The sequence below is a fragment of the Sinocyclocheilus grahami genome, unplaced genomic scaffold, assembly GCF_001515645.1.
Source record: "Sinocyclocheilus grahami isolate Dianchi unplaced genomic scaffold, SAMN03320097.WGS_v1.1 scaffold17.1, whole genome shotgun sequence".
NCBI lineage: Eukaryota > Metazoa > Chordata > Actinopteri > Cypriniformes > Cyprinidae > Sinocyclocheilus > Sinocyclocheilus grahami.
This window is the reverse complement of record NW_015505196.1, coordinates 2,888,404-2,899,656: the sequence shown is the minus strand read 5'-3', so window position 1 is coordinate 2,899,656 and position 11,253 is coordinate 2,888,404. Positions and strand designations below refer to the sequence as shown.

Genomic DNA, 11,253 nt, shown 5'->3' with positions numbered 1-11,253 from the left:
TTCTTTTGATTTCTCTGAATTCTTTGATTACTGTTAACATGCTCTTGAAGGATAGACATTCAACAGTGATATTATTAAACTTTGATTCATAGCTTAAATAGGATGGAAACAAAAGAGTGGACAAGAAACATATAAAAGATTAAAGGAATATTTTTTTTTAGACCCAAAGCATTGTGTGTAATATATATAAAAAACTATTTTCTCTTTTTAATTAGCCCATTATAATTATACATAAATGCAACATTATGCCATAGCCTGTATTAAGAACTAAATAGGCCGGTTAAATGAGATAAACACAGCATACAGACATAGCCTGACCTCTCATCGCCTCTACAAGTCCACCCTATCATTTCTCCTGTCGTGAAAAGTGTTAAAATGCATTGCGCTACTCTGTGAGCGCCAGCTCTCGTTCTGCTTTCCCCCTGCTCACCTGTTGCGAGGCTCGCACTGTCCTCGCGATGTTTTGAAGGCCGCCTGTAGGTGGAGTCAGGAAAACATCTGGTGATCCGCGCGCTCTCCGTCGACGCGTCCAATAATCCGCCGCCGCACCGGACACCACGCGCAACGCGCAAGGCGTCAGGGACAAGAGCCCGACGCCTCCGAGACGAGTTATCGGTTGCGAGTGTGACACCAGAAAGCGTGCGGTCCATATGAACAGCCCCATAGTTCACAAGACCGACTGGGAGGCAACCACGGAGTGCACCAAATGAAGACATGAATAAGAAGGGATGAAGTCATCTCCTGCGCTTTATGGCCAGCAAACATCACCGATGAATGCAGTGATCGATCAAGCCACCGCTCAAGAGGCCTCCTCGATGCTGGAGGAGTCGGTCTCGCTTATGCGCAGAATGTCGCGGGAGAGGTGTGGAAAGAGGCAGGTTGAGATCTATTAATACGGACAGACCCATTGATAATTCAGCTCAGCCGCTTTGCCCAGCAGTGCAGCGCCAGGTTAACATTGCCCACCGGACCGCTGGCATCGGGCTATGGGCGCACCGTGCGGAACGCGGCGTTGTAAGCGTTTGTTTGATGAATAAATGACATTGGCGTCTCTCTCGCGTATCATGCTGGTGGACCCTCCGCCGTCACGCGCAGCGCTTCGGCTCCTGGACATAAACTGAAATACGGTGCAATGTGTTCGTTTTGGAAATTCAATAAGGTGCGCAATAAAACACCGTGTGAGTGCCGCGGAGCATCGGACAGGGTCGCAATCCGCGCCGTGGCCTGCGTGTGAAACGCGCCGGAGAATGGAGAAGTTCCTGCAGATAGCGCCCCATTCCCTGGCCATAGTGCTGTCGCGGGTCAGCACCGAGGAGGCGGCCGCGGTCACGGAGAAGCTTCAGCACCATCACACCGGCTACGAGATATTCGCCGACTTCAAAGCGGAGAACATGCAGCACTTCTGGAATAAGAAAGTCACGGACGCCATATCGGAGACCTTCTTCTTGGGCTGGATAGATGAACATGTTCTGCTCATTCAAGGCAAGGAGGATCATTTGGAGGTCCTGAGGGAAGGATGGACGCGGAGAGCCCTCAAACCACCGCGGGGCTTCGAGATCAAGTGCATAGGTAAGCCTGAGCAAATGGCATTACACGGGGACCCTTGCTGGAAGGAAGCAGCCAAGTTGTTTTTCGAGGAATAATGTACCAGGGAGATATTTTAACACAGTGATGTGTGGGTGCAGAGATTTGAGAGAAATTTGCCAACCTTCTCCATATTAAAGATGCCGGTAAGGTGCACTTGCAGATTGAAAATGCAGAAAATTTAGTATGAGGTTCTTATGAGGTGAGGTTTATCTGCTTGAAGAAATTCTGGACACACTGGGCATTTTAAGAGGAATGCAAAAAAAAAAGTTAAACTAAATGCCTTGCCACGTGAGAAAATGCATTTTACTGTAGAAAGTAAAAGTAACGAAAAGTAAACAAAAAAAAGTTTGAGATAACATAATTTACAAAGAAAATGTATATTTAGCAAGGCAATATTTTGTTTATACTTTGAGGTAAGCGTTTTTAATAAATACAATTTGTAGTCACTTTATAATGTATTGGGATGTGGCATTCCCAGACCTCCTTGAGTGAACCATCACATTTTTTATTTTATTGTATTGAACTGTTGTACTTTGGAGAGTTTTGTGTTGCAGTTATTTATATTCATATTATTTTCATAAATATGTTAGCTGCATTTATATGATAAAGTCACCAGATGCCAGCTACCAGTTTGCTAGAACTAGTTGATTTATGTATTCTTTTTCATGTCTGGAAAAAAATCTTTCTCCCTTTTTAAAGTTTGACAACTTTGGAGAAATGAACGTGACAAGAGGAACTTGCAGTGAGATTTATTGTAAAACTGTAGGCTCTATGAAGTCCTTAAATGTTGCTTTTGGATTTGAGGTCAAGAGCCCAAGGTATTCTTTTTCATGTCTGGAAAAAAATCTTTCTCCCTTTTTAAAGTTTGACAACTTTGGAGAAATGAATGTGACAAGAGGAACTTGCAGTGAGATATTGTAAAACTGTAGGCTCTATGAAGTCCTTAAATGTTGCTTTTGGATTTGAGGTCAAGAGCCCAAGATACATTAAATCCAATGCTTCCTAGTGTCATGCAGAAACACGTTTTATGAATGATTTTCTTATTGTAAAAACAACACGATCAAGGCCACTCTTGCTATTACTTTTAAACCATCCATTCTGACGGGTTCTTTGCTCTAACACTCCCATAAATCTTGACGTCTACTAGAAGGAGAAACGGGTTGAAAGTTAAAACATTGCACTACATCATACAGAAATGAAGTTACACAAAGATGTGCTTTATCTCTGTGGAAAGTTCCTATTCTTTAACTGCCTCAAAACATTGATTTAATCAATTGTAATTTGTTTTATAATAATATTTATAATGTAATAACCTTTAACAACATATTAAAAAGGTCTAAATATTAGTAAATATCAAGAAAGTGAAAAAATGTATCAGTTTGCATGTGAAGCATTTTATATTCCACCCGTAGTTTTGACTCATCGTACATAAGGCTGTGGAAACAAAGGATATTTTCAAGAGTGAGACTGAAGAAATGGGCCTCCAATCACACATAATGCAAACATAAAACAAACCTGTACATATCACTGCACTAGCAGCTCTCAAAGGGAAATTCTTCTCATTCCACTACCTGGTACTGAATGATTTGTTTTGGAATGTGGTGATATGTCTAGTATTTGCAGATTTGATGGGCTGATCTACATTCAAAATCATCAAATGATTGATTCTTCATTGTGAATGCAATGATTTGGACTGTTGTAAATTTTTCAGTTTTTTTTATTTCCTAGGCCTATAAACAGTATTTCATTATCTGACAAAGCCCTTGAATTAATCAGTTTATTGTTTTATTTGTTGTTTTATTTTATTGGTTTATTAGATTGTAAACAAATATATATAAAATAAACTATTAATTCCTGCTTTAGCATCAGCTCATATATGGAAACACATGCTGTTATTATAGCAAAGAATTTGATAACAGATTTTTTTATTTTGCGATGTAGCGTCTTTTGTAGGAATTGATGTAGTCAACATTTTAAGCATTTATTGTCGTTTGAAAGGATTCTTTTTGCTTATCATTCCTTATATCAATGATTGACAGAAAAACCGAAAGGCCATAACAATTTAACATAGTGACTTAAAAATGCAATATTTCTCTTCCTTTCCTCAGCATGTTAAAGGGGTGGTTGATTGCGATTTCACTTTTTTTGACATGTGGCCAAGTATGGTGACCCATACTCTGAATTAGTGCTCTGCATTTATCCCATCCAAAGTGCACACACACAGCAGTGAACACACACACAGTGGGCAGTCGGGGGTTCAGTGCCTTGCTCAAGGGCACATCAGTCGTGGTATTGAAGGTGGGAGAGAGCGCTGTACATTCACTCCCCCCACCTACAATCCCTGCCGGTACGAGACTCAAACCTTCAACCTTTGGGTTACGAAGCCGACTCTCTAACCATTAGGCCACGACTTCCCCTCGACTTAGTGTGTAATTTCTTTTGCTGTTTGAGCATAAGCAATATCTGCAAAATTACAACGCTGAAAGTTCAATGCAAACGGAGATATCGTCTTTTAAAATTCTGGCAGTTTAATGCCTACAAAAACGGCTGGTAGGGACTACAATGAGTTACTTCCTGGGTCCGTTACGTCACAAACCCAGATAAACCCCGCACTTGGGAAAATGCAACGAAGGGAGCGAGGCCATGTTGTGCTGCTTTAGAGAAGAAGAAGAGAAAACTAGGGGTGCACATAAAAATCTATTCATATATGAATCGCAATTCTGTCTTCTAATGGATTCACAAGTTTTCAAAATCAATGTTCTGAAGCAGCGGTTCTCAATCCTGTTCCTCGCGACCCCCCAGCTCTGCTCTGCATCTCTCTCTCTCTGTCTCGCTCTCTCTCATTCAGATCATCAGCTCAGCTCCAACAATGAACTGTTCCATTTATACACTTTCACATAGCTATGAGAAGCGTTAAACATGGACGCGCGTGCGGTTGCCATACTATTATACAATTATTAAAGCTTTAATCAGGATAAAACCGTATATTAAAAGCTAACAGAAGCAGTAGCATTTACAAATAACAGTGTATCTAAAAGTATGATACAACAACAAACAAAAAACATACCATTAAGGGTCGTGCTTGCACAGGTTCTGCGCAATCCTCTTTACTAATATCCTCTGTTTCACAATCGGGTAATACATATAGACAATGCCATTGTTTACAATACAACCGGGGCACATGCTGCTGAGGTGAGGGGCGGGACTTTTAGACGCACATTAGAGGCGGTTTAGCCAATCACAACACAGTGGGCTAGCTAACCAGTCAGAGCCCATTGCGTATTTCTGAGGGAGGGGCTTCATAAAAGCAGGAAATGATCAGAGCGTTAATAGGAGAAGGGACAGAGCGGTGTGGAATAAAGGTAAATTATGTGAAAAATTATGTTTTTTTTTTTTTAAACGAAGCATTAACACATGTTAGACTGCACCCCATAAACACAATCAAGCCTAGAAAAAAACCAGTCAACCACCCCTTTAAAAATTTTGTTATAAGAATATGTGAAATGGTCATTTAATCATTATAGAACCTAAACAAATCATCTTGCTCATGTTGGATGGCCATACGTCCTCTTTTTCCTGGACATGTCCTGGCTGGGATTTCAAAATTGCCTGAAATGTCCAGGTTTTGGCTTTGTTTTTATGTTGATATGCTTTTTACAGTCCTCATACATTGTGTGTGTTTGCATTGCTTTTAGGCAATTTAGAAATCCTGACCAGGACATGTCTGGGAAAAAGAGGATATATGGTCACTCTATGCTTGTGTATCATGTCACATAAACATTTATGTACCTATTTTTATGTACCCATATTATATAAATTAGAATGCAAGATTAAAATGAAATTTTAGAATCTGTTTGTCTTTGCTCAGTTATGGTTCTGGACCATTAAGTTCTTAGATTAAGCATTATTTTATTTTTTATGCAGCAGCTTTATATAAAAATGTCCCCTTTTTACAACTCCTTTATAACTTATGTTAAAAATTCTTACTTGCTGATACTGTACATTCAGCATCTCAAGAAACCAAATGTTGGCAGGATTATAGATATTCTGCCCTTGAGTTTTTTCTTCCTTCTATGCAGTAAAACAGGACCAACAAAAGTGAAGACTCAAAAGTTTATCTGTTTCTTTAGATGCATTACCCAGACTTCACTCCTGCCAACAGACATTGCCATCTAGACAATTAAAAAAGTTTCCATTAGTGCTAAAAATGTCTTGACATAGCACAGGCCCCTAAGGTGTGTGATTATCATAAGCATGACAAACAAGTAGTGTCAAGCAGAGTTCATACCTGTTTGTGTGAGTGGTGGGGAGGTTGTTTGTGTTCAGTGATTTGTCTGCTAAGGGTGACATTAACTCACCCTAAGTAAGGAACCTTTTCTCAAATCTTTGAAGACTGTCTGGTAAAACTTAATTGCAGACATGGAGTTTGACTCAAGCTTATATCAAAGCTTTTGAAGTAAACAACCTGGGTGTTTTTGCACTCTTAAGTTGAAACATATTTAGATGTATGTTATGCAGTCATAATAGTAAGATATAAGAGATATAGTGAAGGAAATGTTCATGAGAGTAGCAGCTATGTGATAATACTGCTTTTAATTGTGTTTTTTGTTTGATTTGCCTTACGAAAATGGCGATAATTTTTTACATGTAGCAAACAAAACTATTTTAACTTAGAGAACTTAGATTTACTTTCTACAAAGTTTTTTCTTTTCAATTATTAGAAATTCGAGATGTGTAACTCAAACCCCATATTTCTGGATGTCAGGATGAAATGGGCTGAAGATTTATACTCTGGGTAGATTGGGATGGCTACCTCCCATGTCTTTGTATTACTTGGAGGTCGCCCAGAGACCGTGAAGTTTTAGATTTCACAAAACACGAACCACTTAGAGCCTTATTGGTAACCACACTCTTAAGGAGATTCCTCAAGGCGTCTGCAGAATAGTAATCATTTTGCTGAAAAGTGAGAATCCCTCTTTAAACATGTTCCACGTGTTTAAAGCATCTGCCAGGACTGTGTTAATGGAATGTGGATGGCTGTCCATAGATCAGCTTGTCACAGGGCGAAAATGTACAAGGACCGTGATAGGACAATGTCCCTGGAGGTTGTGTATACACATGGATTGTGGTGGATTGCATATTGTCAGGCAGGTCCGCTTTGGCGCAGATGGGAAGGAAGGCTGGGGGACAGGAAAGGGAACTCTGTGGCAAGCCCTAGAAGCCTTGTCTTCAATAGGAGGAAAGGGAGGAGTGCAGAAGAGAATGAAGGGAAATAGCCAATGGATCAGCAAATCAGCATCATGTTGGGATGTGTGGACAGCCTGGCTCAGTCATAGTCAATTTTCCTTTTCAGACAAAACATTTTCGGCAGTTGGACCACAAGTGTCATGGTTTTATGGCTATATGTTGTACCTGTTTCATATAGCATATAAGAAATCAACTTCTTATTACAATGACAATATGCTGTAATGTTTTAGAACTTAAAACTAAGGTGCAAAATGGTTTGTTCTGAAACCAAAAACACAATGAGGTTATACAGGTTAATGCGAACTCATGTTTATTTGTATGTGTATTATGCAAAACGTATTTAAAATGTACATTTGCATAAGAAAAACATACAATACTGACAGCATCTAAAACATATGTGAACAACCTTACAGACACAGAAATGTTTACAAATCCCAAATAATCTTTTCATTTGCATTATTAAACGCAGTTGGCTTGTTTACTTATTTTGAAATGATAACTTTTGATTTTGTTTTGTGTTACTTTTGGTGCCAGCTCACTTCAAAGGATTACATCATTTTAAACAATACTGAATATTTCGGTTACACTTTATTTTAAGGTGCCCTTGTTACAGTGTAATTATACATGTAAGTACTGAGTGATATTAATTAAATACTTAAAAATAAACACTTAAAATAAAGTGTTACCAATATTTCTGTAATTACAAATCTTTAAAATCCAAGTCTTTATTTAACAATATTAATTTCCTTCCTCAGTAGTAAAAGTAACCGTCAATTTCTACACTTTTAAAAAATTCTAAATTTGCCTCAAGAAGCGACAAAGCTTTCACGTCAGTGATATCAAATGCTCATTGGCTCTTGTATGCTTCATCACAAATTTCTACATGCCGAAACATGCCGAATGTGTTTCTGGTGATGTGAGTGTTTGAATAAGATATGTGTGTCTCACGGAGTGGGTCAGGATAAGATTTTCAGATATTAACAACTTTAACAAAATTTTTACTGTCTACCTAACACAAAACTTTTGTATACTGCCTGAGAGTACATAGTATACAGCATGTCGGCGTTTGGACTACTTTGGTTCTGCTTTTTGCCATTTTTGGAATAAATTATAGTGATTACACTTATAGTTTTTCTTTATACTGTAACTTTATATATTCTTTAAAAATGGTCAGATTTGGTTATAGAGATAGGAGTTGGATTTGCAAACAAATATATATTTAAATATGTTTTCATCTATTGTTACAAAAAATATTGTTATTGTACATATTTCTGTCTGTTTCATTGTTTGTTGATTAAAAGTGGTTACAGGTTTGTGGATAGAGTTAATGGATATAAAATATATCTATGAAAGTATAAAAATATATTTATGATATATAAATTATGTTTTCATCTATTGTTACAAAAAATATTGTTATTGTACATATTTCTGTCTGTTTCATTGTTTATGTTGATTAAAAGTGGTTACAGGTTTGTGGATAGAGTTAATGGATATAAAATATATCTATGAAAGTATAAAAATATATTTATGATATATAAAGGAATCAAATATTTTACATAAATTCAAGTTACTGCTTACATTTTAGATGCTGTCAGTGCATTCATATTGTAATTTTCAGCAAGTATCTAAACTGTAAAATGTTACATATAAACAATTAATTGGTTTTATTCAAGTTGTAATATTATTTTTGAGCATATTATATTACTCAATTATTTTAAATTGTTGAATCAAACACATTAATTAATACAAACAAAACTAAATTTCATTGGTTAAAATACCTCTTTAGGGTAACAATTGCAGTGTAAGAGAGACACCAGACACAGTTAAATGTTCCTGGCTGTGTGTAGCACCTACAACTCTGCACATTCTCCAGAAGGATCCCAAAAAGAGAAGTTAAAGTTGATTTTTAACAAGGTCTACTCTGTGAGTATTTTACTGCAGTTTTAACCATTTATTTGGTGCTTTTTAAAGACTCTAATACAATTTGATGAGTAATGTCTTAAATTAGTACTGTATAATTAAATTGTGTATTTTTGACCTTCTCTGTGCCTCCACTTGCTCCTTGTTCTTCAGTTCGCTTTAGGTGATAAAGTTTGTTAGATGTGTCATCAGGTGTGTTGATAACACCTGATCATCCACAGAGATTAAATCATTTTGTGCATGTCTGTGTGTGAGAGGTCAGCAGTAAGTCATGTTGAGTTGTGCTCTTTCTGTGGTGTCTTACTGCATATTTGGCTGATGTGGTGTTTGGGACGCTGATGCCTGTGCAGGTTCACTTTCAACACCTCATTGTAAATCTACCGCTCCTGCCATGGGCTTTAAACAAAACACCCACAAAACCTGATGCAAGTGCAGATGTGCTATTGCTCAGTATTGACTATTAGTGTCACTTCTAATCTAATTTTTAAATTAAAGGTGCACTCAGTCAGTAATCTTTTGTTGATGTTGTGCTGTCCATTGTCTTGGACTTACATTGACCGTAGTGCAGTTGCTGCAACTTCACACAAAAGCAAAAGCCATGATTAATTCATTCCGTGGGTAAAAGTGTCTGGAAACAGGAGGTTACCACAATAAAATGGATTGTATTCAGCACTCAGCATGTCGACCTCCATGAGAAAACGGCTCCATATAAAATAAAATATCTTTATTAAGCTACTGTAATGACGCATTCAATTAAAAAAAAAAATACTTTTAACTTTTCTATGTTAGTTGCAATTTTTATTCATTTTAGGAATAGTTGAAATAACAGTCAGAAAGATGAACAGAAAAGTGGTCAGCTTTTTTTAATTTTTATTTTTAGAAATTCTTGTTTTTTACAGTGACTTTCTTAAAGTGAGTGAGTGACGTGACATGTAGCCAAGTATGGTGACCCATAATTTAACCCATCCAAAGTGCACACACACACAGCAGTGAACACACACACACCCGGAGCAGTGGGCAGCCATTTATGCTGCGGCGCCCGGGGAGCAGTTGGGGGTTCAGTGCCTTTGTCAAGGGCACCTCAGTCGTGGTATTGAAGGTGGGAGAGAGCACTGCACATTCACCTACAATACTCGAACCCGCAACCTTTGGGTTACTAGTCCGACTCTCTAACCATTAGGCCACGTAGTCAGCAACTCTTCTGTCAGGTTGTTCCTCTGATTAATGGAAAGTTTTAAGGCTTTAATGCAGTGGTGTACAAAAATATATATTTTCTGAATCATATTATTGCTTCAAAGACAATGGCAGTCATTTCTGACACCTTTTTAGCAGACTTGATCACAATGTTACTGCATGTATTTGGATAGGTTCTCTGTATAATTGTCAATGACATTACACTGTTTTTTGTCAGTTCTATTCTTAAAATACTTGATGTTGTCCTGAAATCATAATGAAGATAAAATAATTACATTTCTGAAAAGATAAGTAGTTTGGAATAATATTTTATTACTTAGAAAACAAACAAACTGCTTTACTACTTAACGTTTTGTCCACAAAATCAACAGCACGTAGTTTTTACCTTGAAAAATACATTTAGAAACTTTTGTCTTGATGGTTTTACACCACACTGCATTTTTATTTAATTGAAAACTTTTACTTGAAAGTTGTTTGTTTGAAACTTTTTAAAGTTTTTCAAAACCATGTGAAACCGACATGACCAACAAAGATTTATTATATAATTTTGAAAATGCCTACTTTGAGTGGAAGCAGAAACATGCTGTTTTTCGGGCCTGCCTCTTTAAATGTAAATGAGCTGCTGCTCCAAGCCCCCTTTTCCAGAATAGAGCTGCGCCATTACAGCTCGGACCTCCTAAAAACATCTGTTATGGTTCTGATTATCATATTTATCGCACTGAAATTATGCGTTTTAAACCATATGAGTTTAAACTTCTGATATATGGTTTTCTGAGTGCACACATCAGAAGCACACGGATAGAAAGCGGCTGTTACAGGCATGTGATTACTAAACTAAGTTCTCTTTTTACACACACGTTTACGTTAAAAACACACATGAGTTACAAAAACAGTCGGTTATGTCTGTGAAGGTATACTGGTGGGAAATACATTGCATGTTTATTTTAGATCTAAATAGTGTTCTGTGCTCGTCTGTGCAGCCAAAGACAGAACAGTTAGCTGTTTTGCTCAAACTTTCACCATGGCATTAGAGCTGGTACACTGTTGTCACTTGCGAAATCAAATTGACGGCGCGTTGGGTGGAAGCTTACAGATTAAGGGGCGGTAATATTATAATGAGATCCTTTTGCGACGTCACCAAGGGAGCGAAATCAGATGCGCTCGTTTTTTCAGACGCTTGCAGAAAAAGGCTTACCAAAACAAAGCTACTGGGTTAATCTTTTTCATGTTTACTTGGTTGCTAGATGCACCAGGGACCTGATAGCACTTAAAACCTGGAAAAGTCAGATTTTCATGATATGTCAC

The 11,253-nt window shown here is 37.6% G+C and overlaps 1 protein-coding gene across 1 annotated transcript in view; it reads left to right on the top strand.

Moving 5' to 3' along the window:
* The first annotated feature begins 392 nt into the window (after positions 1-392).
* Positions 393-11,253, top strand: part of stox2a (storkhead box 2a) — a 63,757-nt gene continuing 52,896 nt past the window's right edge. Inside the window, exon 1 of the mRNA XM_016232367.1 lies at positions 393-1,569. Coding sequence (XP_016087853.1) covers positions 1,248-1,569 — 322 coding nt within the window. The 5' untranslated portion in view covers positions 393-1,247. The remainder of the gene's footprint in view (positions 1,570-11,253) is intronic.